This window comes from Gymnogyps californianus, chromosome 10, assembly GCF_018139145.2.
Source record: "Gymnogyps californianus isolate 813 chromosome 10, ASM1813914v2, whole genome shotgun sequence".
Lineage (NCBI taxonomy): Eukaryota > Metazoa > Chordata > Aves > Accipitriformes > Cathartidae > Gymnogyps > Gymnogyps californianus.
The window spans coordinates 8,858,391-8,877,149 of NC_059480.1; the positions used below are offsets into that span (position 1 = coordinate 8,858,391).

The 18,759-nt window shown below is 45.8% G+C and overlaps 1 protein-coding gene across 1 annotated transcript in view; it reads right to left on the bottom strand.

The window, feature by feature from the left end:
• EPHA4 (EPH receptor A4) overlaps positions 1-17,653 on the bottom strand; it is a 107,065-nt gene extending 89,412 nt beyond the window's left edge. Inside the window, 3 exon segments of the mRNA XM_050902890.1 lie at positions 11,402-12,065; positions 16,481-16,548; positions 17,563-17,653. Of these exon segments, the coding sequence (XP_050758847.1) occupies positions 11,402-12,065; positions 16,481-16,548; positions 17,563-17,653 (823 nt within the window).
• Between the last annotated feature and the right edge of the window lie 1,106 nt (positions 17,654-18,759).

Sequence of the window (18,759 nt, forward strand, 5' to 3'; positions counted from 1 at the left end):
CAGTCACATTTCTTTGCACAGGGTCAACCAGAACTCCGGAAGGGAGACTTGCTGATTGACACAAATATGTTTGTATTTCAAAGGGCAAACTACAAAGTCAAATAAAAGGCAGTGTTTGCACAAGAGTTAACTTAGCCATTCGGCATTCTCAAAGAGCTCAACAATCCCACAGAAAAATGTCTCTCCTTTGCTCTGCTACAGGACATTTTCAACTCAAACTTTAATACAGGTGTACAGAGAGGTTAAATTACCATGATTCCTGCAGAAGGCTAACTAAACGCACAATCACAAGAAAGAGGAGTTAATAGTGACCTTTAAAGAAGCAGAGCAATATGGTGGGCAGAGCACCTTCCCCCCAGTATCCCCACAGTGAGCTGGCAGCTGCTAAAACTCAGTGCAAGTTAGAGCTACAGGGATTCTCTGATTGCATGGTAGGACAAACCAATGTCCAACCAAACAGGAAAGCCAGAGGAGACCTCCTTTCGCACACTTTCATACCCCGATTACAGTTCATCTTGAACTAAAAGGACCAGCTCTGCACAGTCACTGTTCCAGTGCAGCCTGACGGGAAGGAGATGCGATACCTAATAAGGCCACATACTGCTCTTGGGACTGCACCATTCCTGTTAAGACAAGGGTAGTTCCCTGTAGTGATGGATCAGACCCATGATGCATCTCCTTCAGCCTCCATCAGAGCCAGCGCTGCTCTTTCACAGTGGACAAGGTCTCCTGCCCCTTTCTGGAGCCAGCCAGCTGCCCTCCTTGGCAGTGCTGTGGCCATGCTCCTTTCCCTTCTGCTGCCGCTCCACGCTCCACCACAAGTGACTGTAGGTGGATTTTGTTCTCCTTTCTCTCACAAATTAAAGTGCTCTATCTATCCTAAAGCTATAAAAGGGTGCTTTCATAGTGCCCACAACCCTTTGAGCTCACCTTCCCAAGCTATTGGGTGTGTTGAATTCAAGGTTACCAAGTACATTAATTCTGGGTACATTAAAACTGGGTACCGAGTGCATGTCTTCAAAGAGCCACCGAGAACTTTAAGGTGAATCAACTAAATGGATAAGTGATCTGCACATGGGTAGATTCAGCCAAAAAGGATGGAAATAGTCTCGCGGGTGATTAGTGATGCACCTTAAGTTATACACACTGACTTCGCCTCTTTAGTTGATTCCTTTCAACTTTCCTCCCCACATAGACAGGCCTTTGAACCTCAAAGCATTACAAAACAGTGTACATTATCAGCTATGTCTATACGTATGCATGTATACCCAGCACCCACTGAAGTATCATGTCCAGCCTAAAGTATTGGATCCAGTATTTTAATCTTGTATGGATTTTTGGAAGTAGTCCAAATTTGGGTCAGCCTGACAGAACTGTGTCTGGGATTAGCACCGGAGGACAGTTTCTAATGTGCCATGGGAATGACTTCAGCGACAAACTGCAAAAAAAGTTCTTTCACATTAAGCGTAACTATTGCTACTCTGAGATTAAATATTACCTGGAAAGCACTCTCATTAACTGCAGAGTCCTTGATTAATGAGCAGGTGGAGTGCGTACAGGGACCTGGTCCTATTTCAGCTGTCTTATTAGCTCTACCCTGGACACTTCTGATCACCACAAAAATAAATGAGGAAATCCAAGAACTAATTATGAGTGGACAAAATGTGTCAACCTAATAACTGTGTTAGGGTACTTCAGAGATTAAGGGGAGGCTGGCAGATGTGCAAGATGCAAACACCGAAGCCACTAAAAAGAAACAGCAACAGAATTCAGCTATCTTCTAGCATCTCTGCTGCGCAAGACCACAGGAAGCCTCTCAAGAAATAGTCTCTATTTCAGAATGGCTTCAGTGCCGTTTTGACTACTGCAATCGTTTATTTGTTGTTTTAACATCAATGGACATAGGAGGAACCTTCAATGCTCACCCCACTCCCAAGGAGGAGCAGAGGGGCTGTCTCTCCCACCAGGGCACAGACATTGAGCACTGCCCAAAGGCCCCAGGGAGGCCTTTGTCAGAGTGCACAAGTTTGGCAACCAGAAAGCCAAAGGCAGGGGAGAGAATCCCACCTGGAGCTCCTGGAGGGTGCTGCTGCAGGTTTGAAGTCGCACAGGCTGGGGCTGCAGACCATGCACTGGGGAAACCAGAACCATCTTCTTCGGTTTGTCAGCAAACACAGTTGTATCTAAGCATCTCCTGCTATACTTATCCAGCAGCCACTGCCCCCGAGCGTTTCTGTGAAACAGTAGGGTCTACCCACACACCCTCTTTTTAATTTGTGTTTACTCATCTCTTGAAAAAGCCCAAAGAAATCTTTTACACACAGCAGCCAAGTACAACAAAACTGAATACCCCAGCATCTGAAGAGGAGTTCAGGCAACTCGTGCCCTATGATTGATCTCCTATTTCTCCCTATACTTTTCTTCTAATCCTCTGCACAATTACACAAGCTGCCTGATCTTCCCAAAGCTATCAGTTCCCCCAAACCCATTTTCAAATTGCCATCCTTGAAAGAGCCTGGGCACTGGATCAAGCTGTCTCAGCTTGATGCAACCCATGCCGCTATTGATGGCTCCTCTGAAACGCATGGGTGCAGCTGGCCAGACCCTGAGCAAGGGTTGCCCAGATCCAGCACCGGAGGAGAGCAGGCGAGGGGAAGGTATTGATCTGGTCCTTTTAAGATGCTAATTTGCCCGGTGGCTGCTTCAGTCATTGCCAGGCTGGACACTTCAAAAGGAAACTGTTTTCAAAGCAGCGATGTCTTTTTCAACTGCTGAAAACACTTAAAACTGAAAACAAATGAATTCAAGCACCAAGTTCACAGAAGCCTGGTCGGTATTCTTCAGCTCCCTAGACAGAGATGTTTGATGTATGGAAAGACAGACTTGTTAATTAATGCTATTAAAATGCGGCCTGGCAAAAAGCCTCTGGGATTTAAAATAAGAAAATCCACACCCTTTAATATAAAGATAGCCTGTATTAGTATCAAAAAAATTCAGCCATAACCTCTTAAAGTGTTCCACTGATTTCCCTCACCACCACTTCTCAGAAGTAAAATGTAGTTAAAATTAAATTTCTGTAATTCAATTTCTGTAATTCAGCATCAACACTGGAGAACATTCTGGCCTTTCTTAGCATTGATAATGGGGAAAATAAAGCCAATTGTTCAATCCCTTCAGACCGCTGAGAATGCACGACAAAGGCCAGACAAAACCCTCGGTGTGACAGAGGCATTATTAAAATATTTCGGAAAGCAGCAGCGGTATTGACGAACGCCTTTGCTACCAACACACGGTCTTCAATCACTGGCTAAATACAATGTGAGGAACGGATACAATGACAGGATTTAATTAATGGTCTGTGGAAGTACTGAAATATGTTACATACACAAGATTTGCAGACAGAACAGAAATCAATTGAGTGTTTTGCATCCATGTTTGTGGCTCACATCATGCTTCTAGTAAAACCGGAGATGAGCTGTGAAAACCAGGAGTGCTTTCCAAGCTAAGGGAGATAATGAGTTGTAGCTCTGACCCACAGCATATTACCCTGCTTTCAAAGATTAAAGAGCCAAAAACTTGAATTTCCCTTCGAGTATGTCTCTATTTGCAAGGCTAAAGTCAGCCTTGGTCAGCAAGCAAGAAGAGCTGAACCCAGATGAAGGAAGATCCTCAGCCACCGAGCTCAGCCTGCTCCTCTGGACCCCAGCCCAGGGCAGCCGTGACCCACTGAGCTGAGCCCCGGCTGCACCTTCAGTACCAGCCGCCCCCCTCCACGCTCACCTGCCCGCATGGTGGGAGGGAATTCGGGATGCCGCTGACCTCCAAGCCCTGGCCACAGGGGTCAAAAAGCCCATCGGAAGCCATGGGAGAGCGTAGGCAAACGGCGGGGAGCTGACTGTCAACCTGATGTTGGCTCTGGAGCAGGCAGCATCATCGGAGCAAACTTACTCACAGAAACAAGGCATGAAGAGATAACACCAGAAAATATGAACAAAATGGAACTTGTTTCCTTGCCACTAAATTGTTAGCTTTATGGGACTTCATGCTGAACAGTATGAAAAAAATCCAATTTGCTTTGAAGCGCATTAGTCTAACATCTTAATTATTGTTTACATTGCCATTTGCCTTCTATTAAGAATTGAATAATTACCCAGCGCTCTATAGTTTAAAAATACAAGCAAACAGGATTATCTGGGTAATTAAGATACTGTACTGCAGCTTTGTACTGTGGCTGTACAAAGTATTCACATATACAAGCAGAAGCAATAGTTATCGATTGCTTTAGTTCAAACGGTGTTTTAAGGAGTTCCAGCGTGCAAGATGGGTAAGTCATTAAAGAAAGTTGACCGATACCTTTTGACGAGTGTGGAGGGGGGAGAAGCTATCTTGCAGCTAGGACACCAGACTGAGCCTTCACTCTGGTCTCATCTCAGCCACAGACATCCTGTGTGCCTCTGGGAAGGTTACCTAGTCTTCCTCCCTCCGTCCTCCAGCCGCTGCAGCAGCAGAGCATCCCTCCTCCTCCTGCCCAGGCACCCCACCTTTGCCCAGCCTGCTGAAACCACAGCCTCTCTGCAGCCTGTGCTGCGCTGCACCAGGCCCCCAGTAAGTACAAGGCCTGTTTCTGAGCACACCTCTTTCGGTGGTTTGTATAGATGAACCTAGTTTTATGGATTCCTTCAGTGAGATTTAAACCCACCCATCTAAAAAAAAAAAAAAAAAAAAAAAAAAAAAGGTAGACCAGCAAACGGAGTTCTCTAGGCATTCATGACTAAATGAGCCAAAGCAAATACCAACTGTACAGTATAGCTTTTTTTTTTTTTTAAACCTTAATAGCCCATCCATATTGTACTTTAAACAGCATGACCTCCCCTTCTGGGTGACTATTAGGACAAAAGCAAAGTTTTTGCACGTTCCTTTGTTGTTTTAAAGAGCCTTTCCTCCGTTTAATTACACCACCAGGTTTCACACTGCACAGTTTACTACCCCTGTGAAATTACCTTCAAGTTAAACACTAATTGGACATCCAACAAAAACGAAAACCCCCCACAACCTTGTTTTTCCTTCTGGTTTCTTATAGGATGTAGCCCCAACATGATCAGGGTCCTAATTTCATACCACTGATTTATAAAGACACAAAATGAAAAACAGTACTTTAAAGAAATACAGTACATTTGTGCAGCATGTGTTCTAACTTATATCAATAAACCTTTCAACAAATCCGTTCTGAACAAGCCTGTGTTTTGGGAGCATTTAATGAGCCTCAGCTTTATTTCAAGCCAAAGGCAATTTTAAGTAAAGTTGAAATAAAGAAAAGTTAAAAAGAAAAGAAAGCCACTAAAACCCAAAATAAAATAAAATATGGGTTCTTGTGTAATCATGAGACTTAAGAAAGCAGAACTTTTCTCACAGATTATTTTCTTTCGATAAATAAAGACAGCAGTTCATTTGTGCATGTTTACCCAAGTGCTACCAGCCCCTTTTCCCCTTCGCACCAAACTACAACCGTAGGCCAAGCCCATTTCTGCCACCAGGCCAGCGAAGTAACAGGCACTACACCAGGGCTGAGCAGGTCAACTCAACACACAGAAAATGTCATAAAACTTAGCACTTTTTCATGCACGTGTGTGCGCACACTTAGAGCGTGAGGGGATCCCACCTCCCAAAGATGGTCATTCCCCCAGTTGAGGTTGTAGCTACAGAAGGGCTTTGTGGTCCTCGGTGAATGTCTAGAGGAGATGATATCCAAGGGCCTGCAGCCCCACCAGGCATGAGAAATGGTAGTCCCTGCACCTCCAGCCATCGTTTTACAAACAAGGCCAGGGTTTCAGAGCGTAGCACTTTCCCACACGCCTGCTTGAAGTGAGCAAGCGGGCTGCAGACATTGGGGAAACAGTGACAATCAGTCATAGTCAAGAGGAGACCTCGAGACACAAGGAGCACACTGTGCAAATATTACACTATCTCTTAAACAAAGAGATCAAAAAAATCAAAACAGAATCCATTTGCATAAAATCCAAATCTTTGAGCTCTGCATAAACAGAAGGAGATTTTGGCTGGCGTTTCCAAAGGAAGCTCTTATCTCCTTTGTGAAATGGGGAAATGGGTGTGCTACTTTGCATGAGGGTGTATACAAAAGATGTAAATGAGGAATTTGCTGCATGCAAAAGGCAAAGCAGCGGACAGCTGCCAATCCCCATTCACAGGGAGAGCTTCCTTAGTCTCCAGCAGGAGGAAAGAGAAGGGAACCAACGTGTTTGCTTCCCAGGGAGGTGAAGCAGGCTCTGAATATTCATAAAATGGCCATTTCGTCATGGGAGTGTTAATTGTCTCTGATTCACAAAACTCTGTGACTTCACCTGCTCCCCACAACATATCAAAAGCATGTGGCATAATGGAACAAAACCAGGTAAGACATTTATCTCACAAGTTTGGGGGGCTTTTTGATGCAGTCTCAAAAGACTGAAGTGTACTGCTGAGCATGTCTTTAATCACTTCTCACAAGCACAATAAAGACCAAGCTCAGCAGAGCATAGTATTAGAGAGATAACAACCCTTACCCAGCCAAGATCTAAATACAAAAGTCATCACACACAAGATAAGTTATCTGGAAAGTTTTGTTTTGCCTTTTTTTTGTTAAAAAAAACAGAACACACAAAACACAGAAGATAGTCTATATGCCCCACAAAAGACTACCCAGACCTGCCATGAAATTCGTAACACCACAACAGCTCATCTGGCTTTAATTCTGAGGACCATGCTTTTTACTAGTAACACACAGAATAAGAACCAGATATTGCTCCCCTGGGTACCAGCAGAAATTTTGTCAGGAATTCAGAAGGAAGCAATCCCAGCCTTTCTCCGAGGGATACATGAAGGGACAATTGCTTGACAACTGTAGCTTGACTTCTGAGGGGGCCAGGGAGGAGAAAAGCAATACAGAGCCTGCAATGACGTTTAAATGGAGATTTTGAAATGTACCAGGTGGTACAAAAATCAGAGAGAGCAACCCTTGGAAGATCTATTGAGTTACATGAGAACATAACATAACCAAATCACTCCTTAAGCAGAGAAGAGAACCAACTAAATTTGGTTCAGACAGTCTGTGTTTCAGTATCGCTCCCATGCCCCTCCTGGTAGCTTCCATCTTCTCAGCTCCTTTTAAAACGTAACATGTTGAGTCTGTGCATTTTTTTTTTCCCCTGCCAAAAATAATCAACCTGAAAAAAATCCTTCTGAAATCTCAAATCTGCAGTGTCTTAGTCACCCTTCTGATTACCCTTTTGTGCAGCCAGACTGTTCATCAGCGTTACTCTGACAAAAAAAGTTGTCTATGACTAAAATGGGAAAGTACACACAAATTACTTCACTTCCCCGCCCCTACAGAACCCACCATCCAAAAATCTTATCATAGAAAAAATATAATTAGACTGTATCCTTCTGATGTAAACTGAACTGCTGCTCTCAATGATCACAGCCACTCTTCAAAGCCTCCGAGATAAAAAGAATCTTATCATTCAAATTACTACTTCTTAGGGATGCTCTTATCAAAGTTCGAAGGAAAATTCTAAAAACAGCAGGGATATGAAACCAGGACTGAGCCATATTTTAAATGACACTGGATTTTCTGCCAATTGGCCAATTCACAACTCAAAAAAGCAAGTGTAGATGAAGACAAAGCTGTTGGCTCTCATAACCTTTACAATATCACAGTAAAAAAATCTCAACTGTCTCACATATTTATACTAAATGGCAGGTCTAAAATTGAGATTTGTAATTTCACAGCATCAAAATCATCACAGATGGCTACAGTCTATTGCTTCTTTAATCTGTCTTTTCTCCCTTCCTGCTTGTTTTCCCCCCCTCCTCCTTTGAGTTAAAAAGTTATGCATTTTATCATAAGGAAATCGTAACTAAATCCAAACCACATTATATTAATGTGTAACAAAACAATTTACATAACAATGATGCATACAAGCGAAGCTTAAAATTACTTTATGTCTCAACTTTGCCCTAAAGCACTAATTAGCTTAGCCTTGAGTTGTGCCACTAGTTGGGATAGTCATGTTCCATCAACAATACTCCACATATATGCTCTCCTAACTGGATAGCCATGAACGCAGGAAGTTTGGGGGAAAATAAATAGCAATAAGAAAAAAAAACCACCACAACAGCAAGTTGTTTTTTTTTTTTTTAGCATCAAGTTCACAGCTACAAATTCAGCTGTAAGCAAAGAATCAGTGCTCACTTAATATTTCTACTGATCAGGACCTATTTTGTGGAACCACTCCTGTGACACACCTGTGAAGCTTCCCAAATAAGTATGGATTAAATACTTGGCTCCTTTCCCTTCCTGCCCTGGGTTTTTGCATATACACACACACACACTCAGTAATACAATTATCATCAATAAAGTCAGCTGGAAAAAAAAATAGCAGTCAGAGGAAGGACAGGTTTTTGTCATCATATTCAAACACCTCCATACCACCGACACAATTTTTTTAAAAAACCTGTTGAAGGTCAGAGAGTCATTAACTCCCACTACAGGAACCACTTAGATATGAAGTGGCTTCCCATTACGCTTCCCACACACACATCAGAAACTAAGCAAAAGCAGCTCAAGGAAAACGTATTATTTAAAAATCAGAAGGTTGAGTGAACTTGAAGCAGCTTTTAGGGCAACCCAAGCGCCAGCTGGTCCATCCCAGTGCAGTGCGGCAGGGAGCAGGTCCCAGGAGAGGATAGGGAGCTCCAACGTCTCCCATGGATGTCCCAACAAGTGCAAAGCCCCAATCCACTGGCCTAAACTATTTCTGCCCACTGAGCTTTTGTCAAACATTTAAGATCTTAATCAATCCTAACTCTGACTCTAGGATCACAGGGGAAGATGGATGAGGAAACAGACAACCTCTGACCTTTCCTTGTATTTGTCCCGCCACAGTCAACCTACTGAAAAACAATTGAGGTGGAACCTGCTCACCAGCTCCAGTCCCAGCCCTGCACCCTTTTACAGCCTTTCCTAAATGCAAAGTCTCTCCCCCTGCCCCCAATCCTCTGTACCAAAACCACAGGAATCCTCCTCACTTCATCCTCCTCCTCCCCTCCAAAAACTTGCCGGAGCAAAACATTTGCTGAACTATGAAGTTAAGTGGGGTAAGAAAAGGGGAAGCCTCATTCAGCAGCGTCAAAGGCCGAACTGCTTTAACAGCCTCGCTGGAAACCAGAGAGCAAGCTGCATAGTTCTGGTAAACTTCATGAATTCATGAAGAGGAGCTTCCAGGTAAATTGCTCTGGCTGGAGAATAGCAAATGTGAGAGAAGGAAACCACAAATAACCGCTGATGAAATGGGTTTAGCGCTTTCAAATTACATGCTGGCTCAAGTCCTCTCAAAATGACTAGTACAGGCCAACTTCACTCTGGAGAGCCCAAGAGACAGAATGTTTCTATCTCCTTTGTAAATATGGAGATGTAAGTCAGGCAATGCCCTGATCTTCCTTTTACTTGGGAAACAGAGAATTGGGTTTCCTGAGCCCAAGCTTCCCCGGGTGCAGCTGAGAGCCAGTAGGTAAGCTGACATTCATCCCCAAGGTCTAGTCCAACACCACAAAAATAAATTAAAAAAGCATCCCACTATCACCACTGCCCACCAGCAAAACCTCAGGAGATTTCTCTTGAGCAACACAGGATTTTTTAGGCAATTAGCTCATCACGTCTGGGCCACTGACGCCAAAAAATGGTAGATCTGTGTCAATCAGAGTGACCCAGCACTGACCTAACAGGCCTTTAGGAGAAAGCAGAATAATCTCCGTGCAATAAACCAAGATGCTTTTCCCCCCATTCACTTCCTCTTCTCACAACCCAGGCTGTAAAGGTGTCAGGAAGCTTTGCCCAGAAGTTATCGAGCTATTAGAAAGTAACAGCATCTCCCCAGCCACCAGCAGCTCTCCCCAGCAGCATCCAGTCTGTATCACAGACACAGGTTCACATGTTTAACGATACACAGGTTTTCAAGCTTCCATCTCACAGGATTCCAAAAAAAACAGAGTAGTTTACACCAGACAGGATGCTCCTGTCATTGTGCTGCTCATCTTTCAGTTCTCTCTACAGCTCATGTAATTTTGGTGCCAATATGGCACACTTAGGCTTTTTCCATACAGCAGAAACACTAGAAATTAAGGCCGAAGTTTATACTTAGCGCTTCTTTCCTGCCAGAGCTTAATTTCAATGCATAATAATGAACTTCATATTGACTGTAAATTATCATTTAAAAGAAATCAAGTAGGACATTCAAAAGACATTGTTCTCTTAGGAGTCTAGCACAAAAGCAGTCAGTTACTTGCTCTGCTATCTTGTTCTCAGTCTCAAGATGAAAAAAATGACCTAGCGAAAAACACACCAAGAAGATGTGAAGCAAAGTCATCTGGCTCCAAAGAACCTTTTCCAAAAATATGGTTCCAAATCCACTAAGGAGTTGAGCACCTTCAATTCAGCACCCAGCAAAATTAAGCCCACTGACCTGTGCAAGAATCCATTTAAGTTTGATCTTAATTTATGCTTACATGAGCAAGAGTTTAGAAGCTGAGGCTAAAGATATTTTATTTATAAACTCCCTTCTCTCCTTCCCTAACCTTTTACAACTTCTTTTTCCAGAAAGGGGAGGTGAAGAGAACATAGGTATTGAGGTTTTTTCTTTTTAGGATAATCTGTCTTTTATACAAACTTTAATCCGTAATTCTGCAGCACACAGGATGGTGTGTGTGGGAGGGTGGGGTGGAGACTTTTAGCATTTCTAAGAGTATCCTAGCACCTCTATTATTAAGCTGACAATAGAGACCCTCTGAGAAATGAAAATATTTAACAAAGGCAGCAGTGTCAAATATCAAAGGGTACTTAGTGCTAAAAATTTGCAACAAGTAAAACACCAAAGACTTCCCCTTCCCAAAGTGGGAAAGTAATCCAGCTAAAATTCCTGTTCCCCCCCTCCCCAACTGGTTCTTACGCCACTGCATTATCCAAAGGAGACTTTGCCAGAATTTCCTGTGCTTAACAAAGTTTGCTTCAGATAAAACTTGAAAGATTTGTCTCTTTAAATGACGGTAGCTCGACTGCACTGTTTTGCAGTCATTCACATTTTGGTGACTATCGTGAGCCAATTCAAATTCAGGCGCCTGCCAGAAAATGTGTTTCGCCTTCTGCCTATTACGGCAGTATCATTTGTTTTGCATTATATAATTCTTAGCCTTGCCACCTGGAGCTATTGGACTTCTTCATTAAACCCCTCTGTCCCACCACATCCCACAGGGGCTGCTAATTACTGGCCTTACTCCATTTGCTCTCATCTCCGATTCAATTATGCGTTCAACTAAGCCCTAATGAAGAGTACAATATGGCTCATCCTACCTTGGCATTCACCATTACGTTCTTCATAGCCAGCATTGCACAGACAGTTGCCAATGGGCACCAGCCATTCGCCATCTGCCCCACAGTACATTTTGGGCACATCCTTCTCTTCCGAGTTGTTGACGCAGGAGCCACGAACCTCCACCAGAGAGGACGTATCAGCCCCGGTAATGGTGTCTGGAAACTGTGCCAGGTTTCGAACTGTCAATGGGCACTTCTTATAGAAGACACGAACAGACACCAAAGCAATGCAGGCACCGACGTCCTGAAAAGCCAAGTAAAACCCTTTCTTGCTGAGTGGTCCCACATCCCGTATCTCTGTATTCAGCTTCATGATCCTGTCACCAATGTCCACCTGGGTGAAGCTCTCATCAGCAGCGATGGTGTCAATCTTGGCAAACTGGCTCTCTCGAATAAAACGCTCCTTATCATTGTTTGATTCATAGTAATAAAGGTTGAAAGTCTCTTTGCAAGTTCCCATGACACCTGGCAGGCTGTTGCAGTCTCTTAGCGTGAACTTGATTTCAATATATACCCTTTGAGCCCCCTCACGGGGAATCCAATCAGTTCGTAACCAATTATTCTGACTGGGTTCCATCACATTGCAGACTTGATAGGTGCGGATCGGAGTGTTCTTCTCATCCATAATGCTTACTTCCTCCCACTGCAAAGAGGGAAAGGGGGAGAAAAATACATCAGTATTAAAAGGAACAACAGAGCTTCATAGCAAACATGATCTGCACTTCCACAACTAACGTGGAGATTGTATTTTTTCCATTACAGGAAAAACAAACAAAAAAAACCCAGCAGACCAAGCCGTAGCCAGGACCTCAACTACTTGGACATTAAAAGAAGAATCTGTTCAGGAGAAACAAGCTCCAAATCAAGTAACACCTCAAGGAGCAAGCATGTGTTTTAAAGGCCCTCTGAACCAATCCAAGAATGCTCTATCAACTGACTATGTTCACTTGCACTACAGTTCAGTCCACAGGACCCTGCCTAGATCAGGGCTACATGTGGCACTTTACAGACTCATAGTACAGCACTGACACTACGGTGTTTCCCCTGTGGCAGACGAGGCAGCTAATGCATGGACCCCACCTTGTACATGGGAATATCGAACAGCATGATCGCATGACTTTGTCGCACAAAAAGCATGGGGCAGAGAGAGTAACAGCCATGTTTCTGGCATCACTACCACATATTTTAAACTCTTAAGCCACCCCTTATTATTTCTCTAAGCCGCCAACTACTTTCCTGGGCTAGCAATATCCCAGACACACTCAGCAAATATTTACTTTGGAGCTGGGCAGAAATAGCTGTCTACAGAGAACTGGGTCCTTGACTTGGGTGGCACTTAGAGATGGAACAACAGGTAAGGAGACAACATCAATCAATCTACCAGCAGCACTGCCATAACTTTGCTATCCAAACAAAGTTTCTTATTAGTGGGAAGGTGGGAAAAGAAGGAATATTACAAATCTTGTCCTAGAGGAAATGTCAGGAAATAGCTAAATTCTTATTCTCAAAAACCCAAAAAGGTTAGCAGAGAGGGTAAACGCTGAAAGATCAGGGTAGCAGCATGCTTCAAAACTCTTACACCCCTCAAATCAAGTTCAGGCACCTTCAGAAGTGCCAAACTAACAGGCAACATAATTATGAAACAACACCACTACATGCAATCCAAGGAAGGTATGGAAAGAAGAGATCGGGCCCCAATTCAGTAGTTCAGCATGATGAACTTAGAAAAGGAAAGCACGCATAATCAACAGTTTCAAAATAAATTGTTTTAAGGATTATCATAGACAGAAGAAAGTTTATCACAGGGCTCTCCTGGTAGGGAGAGAGGGGGAAGCAGGGGCATTAGGAAGAGATATCTTTCCAGCAAAAACCCCATAGCACTTCAGTATCAGAAAAATCCTTCTTAAAAAAATAATATATTAGATAATGATATACTGTCTGGGTTTGCAGGTGATACAATGAAGCATATAAAGTTATACTTGGAAAACAGTAGTAACTTTAAAGAGAGACTTTCCAGAAGTGCTTTTCGGAACTACTGAAGCCGTGGCTTTGATAAACAGAAGCCTTCTTAACGTTAAGGGGCTTCTTGTATAATATCCTGCATTCTTCTCACAAGGATTGCTCTTATGCAAGTGATTTTTACTTAAAAAGATTCCAGCTTAGCTGAATCCGTTTATAGAATGACAGTAGTTAGCACCATGAGTCACTAGGAGCAGAAAGAATAATATTTTATTTGCTGCCTAGAGATAACTGCAAATTAAAATGAAGGAGAGGGGGAAATCAATACTCAGCATGTCACTGCTTTTCAGAGAAAAGGAAAAAATAAATCTTAAAAAGTCATCTATCAATGTAAAGTATAACATGGTGTTAGTAAGAAGACAGAGTTGTGCAATTTACAGCTGCCACAGAGCTAGTTTACTGTTACAATATTGCCTTTATGATCCATCACTTTCCATTCTGCTTATCTTCAGACCGTCTATGCTACCTATATTGTCTGTGGTACAAGAGAAAGGAAGAAGCAGAGGGAAATAATACTTGTTGATAGGATTTCCTTTAGTGCATTTACACAATGGAGGATGCTGCTAGAGGATTCAATAAAGAGACCGCTGAGGTCAACGGACAGACTGCAACTAAATTCAGCAAGTTTCGGATCAGGTTCTCAACACACCCATCTTCTGACAAACACAAATATATAGAGCTGGGTTTCTTATTTCACAAACACACGTACACAAACCTAAGTGTGTCTTACTGCCAGAGCTGAAAATAACTACAGCCCCAAATTTCCAGCCACTGTAAATGATCTGTAACTCTAAGTATGTGGTCAAAGCTGTAACTTTTTGCTGTCAAGCTGAAATTAACTTTTATAATTCAACTCTTCCCACGGTTTAATGACGCAGAGTAAAACATTCTGGGCACAAAACCTGCTTTTCAACTGTGAAATGCAAGAGTAAATCATTAATTACATTTATAATGCAATTCATTAATTGCTCCAGGGCTACTATATATTTGGTTACTGCTAGTAACTGCTAAATGACTATGTTTATCTCCAGCCCTTCTTATCAACACAACCCTCACACCTCAGGAACTGCGTGCTATAGATCTAGAAAAATACCTTTTTTAATAGACGGTAAGGTACACACAGTTAAAGAAAAACTAGCACCGAGGACAAAATCTTCCCAGGAAGATAAAGGACTTCATTTCTGCTGCTTGAAATAAATCTGCAGCATATGAAGTTAAAATAAATGCTTTCCAAGCACTGCATCTCAGAGACAGACCATGTACTCTTAAATTTTTCACTACCGGCTTAAAAATAGAACACACGTATGTAGGTTTAGTGAAACGAGTCACGTCCACAATAAGAGCACACATTTCCTTCTCAAGCTTGCATGGCGCTTTCAGAGAAAACATGAAGGAAAAGGGGGAACCCAGCAGCCATTAATAATATACAGCTGTCCTCTGATCATCAATTCTACTATCGACTTATTAAAACTTGTATTTTACGTCCTGTTTTAATATACAGCATAGATATCCCTTGGACAGCCGTATGAAAGACCCGGTCTCATTAACTGACCTTTCCCGGGTACAGGATTAACAACGAAGCCCGACTCTCACCGAGATAGAGCTGTACCTTGCCACACTGTCAAAAGATGAGGGCAATTGCCTGCAATCAGCAGTGAATGTGCACCATCGGCGCTGCCAGGGGCCTGCCAATCACTTCCCCCGCTCTTTGAAAAAACGAGTGTCGGGGACAGCACAGCGTGCTCAGGCAGAGCACAAGCCAGGATTGTAGTCAAGTTCACTCGGAACAATGGGGGAGCAAAACAATCCCCCATTCTCCCATGTTATGGTTTTCAGAGCTTATGCATAATGCATCACCAGCCAACGCAACCTCAGATTCCTTCCACTCACTGCTGTTTCCTTAGCTCTGCTTCTTCTAATTACGAGTGGGAATGCACACAAAAAAGTAAATTTGTAGGTTTCCTGAAGAATCCAGTGCTTTGTTGCGCACGGGTCCTGATCTTTCAACACTTTTGTTTTTCAATCAGTTTGACTTAGTTACTTCTGCTTAAGCATACTAAGCTGCTTTACTCATTTAATATTAAAAGGATTTGAGGTGTTTGGGGTTTTTTTATATTAATGTTTAGTGTGCGTTGCTGGCATTTTTCTTAAATTGTTCATTTTAAGAAAGAAAAAACCTTTCTAATTGCTTATTAAAAAAAAAAAAATCCCAAGAGATCCCATGAAGCACTGTCTCCACCAGATCCCACCAACTCCAAAGACCAGCGTTCTCAGGAGTTTCCCACAGAGGCCCTGGCACCCTGCAGGATGGGGCACAGAGGAGGGAGCAGCAAGGTACCCATCCACTAATATAAAGCTAAATTTCTAGAGATTGCCTGCAGCTCACTAAGCAAAGGGGCTCTAAGCCCCAGCAATGGATGTGTGAATCTCTTAATGTCATCACATCACCATCAGGCAGTGAATTCAAGCAATCTTCTCTTAAAATTGTCTCTTCGAAAAGTACATAAAAAGAAACTCCAAGGAATCACCATCAAGCACTGGGTGCTGCAGTTCATCTGTTCAGAGACCAAAACGTATAATGTTTACACCCTGAAATAGGACAACTGTCCCGCCACGCCAAAAGGTCTATCTCGTATATTGATCCCTACTCCTTCATCCAGAAATAGAACAGCAATTGCCCTGAACATCTCCCAGCCGAGACGGCCCATAGATATAATAATTACAGTCAAGAATGCCAGTTCAGTCGTCAGATCACATTTCTTGTTGGTATTTCAGTTTTAAATAGGCATCTAAGCCCATGCCTCAACCAATCTCCTAATTCTGAAACCTCTTTTCTGCCCTTTTGGTTTCCACTTCTTCCATGACAGAACTATCCAAAGGGAGTATAGAGTTTCTCCAACAAAGAGTAATTCACTTGGTAAGCCAGGGAAGAAATCTGACCTCCTCACCACAATCAACAATAATCGAGCCATTAGGACTCTCTGAAAGTTACTAATCACCCCCTTTACCCTTTTGATCAGATAGCGGTTTAAAACTTACCCCTCCTTCCAGGGGACTTGCTATCCACCCCAGTTCTCCCTGAACGGATCTGGAATCCAGCAAGGTAACTGCAAAAAGGTACAAATAAAATAGATTAAATTCCAGCTGCCAAAAGGCAATATTAAAATAAATCGTTTACCTGAGCGTTTCCATATGTGCGGAGCACGATCGCATGCACCTTCAACTTAAAATGAAATGTTATTTCCGACTGCCCCAATATCTTAAACAATTTGAAACTCTGTTTTAGATCTGAGGAATCGCACGTTCATTCCTCCGCGCATTAAAGCCGCTCACAGGGCGCGGAGTGAGCAGTGAATTCCCCCGACACATCTGGTGGAAGGCACATAAGAGCGCTCCTACTTTAAAGGAAAAAGCGGCAGCGTGCCGGCTAGCCGGGAACGGCGCGCTCCGGCAGCGCAGCGCTGGGTACACCGCATTTTCCGCCGTCTGCTGCAGGCGCAACTGCACGTTAGCGACGAGTGGAAAATCGTTACTTATTGGGACCTCGCAGCTCGCCCAGCCCCGGCCGGGAGCGCGGCCGGGCACCGAGCGACCTCGCGGGGGGCTCCCCGGCGGGGCCGGCGCCCCCCGCCCGCCCAGCTGCGCCGCGGGACGGCCGCGGGCTTCCCCCGCGGACGCCGCCGAACCGTCCCGCAGGAGGCAGCACGGCCCCGGGGAATGGCGCGGAGCCGCCGAGAGCTCCCGGGAGAACCAGTTTAATAAGCCGCCCTCCCGCCCCGGCGCGGCGGCGCCGCTGGCGGGAGCGCTGCACCCCTGCGGGCCGGACCGGCCGAAGGGACCGGCGGCGGCGCCGGGAGACGCGCGGGGAAGGCGGGGGCCGCTCCGCCCCGCGACACCTGCGCCGCCGCCGCCGCGGGCGGCCCGCCGGAGCGCCGCTCGGGCAGGTCAGCGGCTGCCGGACACCCAGCCGGCCGGGGCAGCGCGGTCCCGGCGGCGAGGGGAGAGGCGAGGCGGTGAGGGGACCGTCGCCCGCCGCCCGCCCGGGGGGGCGCCGAACTTTCCCCCCGGCGCCCCGCCGAGGGAACGCGGAGCCCGGCCGCGGGACGCACGCGGGGCCTCACCTTCGTTGGCGGGATAGACCCGGGAGCCGGTGACGGCCCCGCAGACGCCGACAAGGAGCGGGAGGAGGGCGCAGAACGGGACCCCGGCCATGCCGCCGCCGCTCCGGCCGCTCTATCCCAGTGGAATAACTGCCTACATAGGGCGCGCGGCAGGCGATAGACATTGCCAAGGGGGCGGGGCGCCGCCTGCCCGTCAGACCCCGCCGCCAATCGCCGCCCGCCCCGCGCCGCCCGCCCCGCCCCCGCCGCTCGGCGGCGCGGAGCAGGGAGCGGGGAGCGGGGCCGGGCGCTGCGCCCCGCGGGCGGCGGCGGGGGGCCGAGGAGAGCGGTGCCCCGAGCTGGCAGAGCGTAGCGAGCGGCCGCAGTCCGGCCGGGAGGAGGGCGCTCCGCGGGGGTCCTTAACATTAACAGTGTCCGAACACAAAAAAAATGACAGAAAAAGGAAAAAAAAGGCAAGAAAAAGTTAGGAGCAGCCCTCACGCTCTCCCCCAGTGCCGCGGCGAGGGGAGCGGCAGCCGCGCCGCGCAGACGGACCTTCCCCGCGCCGAGCCCGGGGCGGCCCCGGGTCCCGGGAGCTTCCCGCCGCCCCGCCCCGGCCCGGCGCCAGCGTTGAGCAACAGCGCCACCTGGCGGGGGCGGCGCGGCCGGCGCGCCCCTCGGTGCCCGGTGCCCCGGGGGCGGGAGGGGTGGAAGGGCGCTGGGCTCGGCGGGCGGCGGCGGTCACCGCCGGGAAACGGTTATCCCAGCAACGCCGGGGCAGAAGCAGGCAGCTCAGGCGGACCCGCAGCAACTCCCGGCGGAGCTTCCCCGGCCACAGCGGCAGAGGACGAGCCCACCCCCCCCGTTTACCGCGAACATGCAAATCGTTAATGCTTTTATGCACAAGGGCAGCAGCCGGGGGGGAGGGGGGAGGCGCTTCGGAAAAAGCCAGGGTTCGGAGCGACTCCCTCTGAACGCTGAGGCCCATAAGGACGCACACGCTCACGCATACACCCCTATTCCACACCTATATACGGAATATATACATATAAAGATCCCCACGATTCAAATCTCTGTACCAAATAACACCTGTATTGGCTGATGTCTTTAAGGCAATGCAGAGGATATTCCTTTTAACAAGAGGTATGTAGCTACATCCCTGCTTTGCTGTGGACGCTTCGACAATGAGACTTTTTTAAAAATACTCTTTAAATGCGT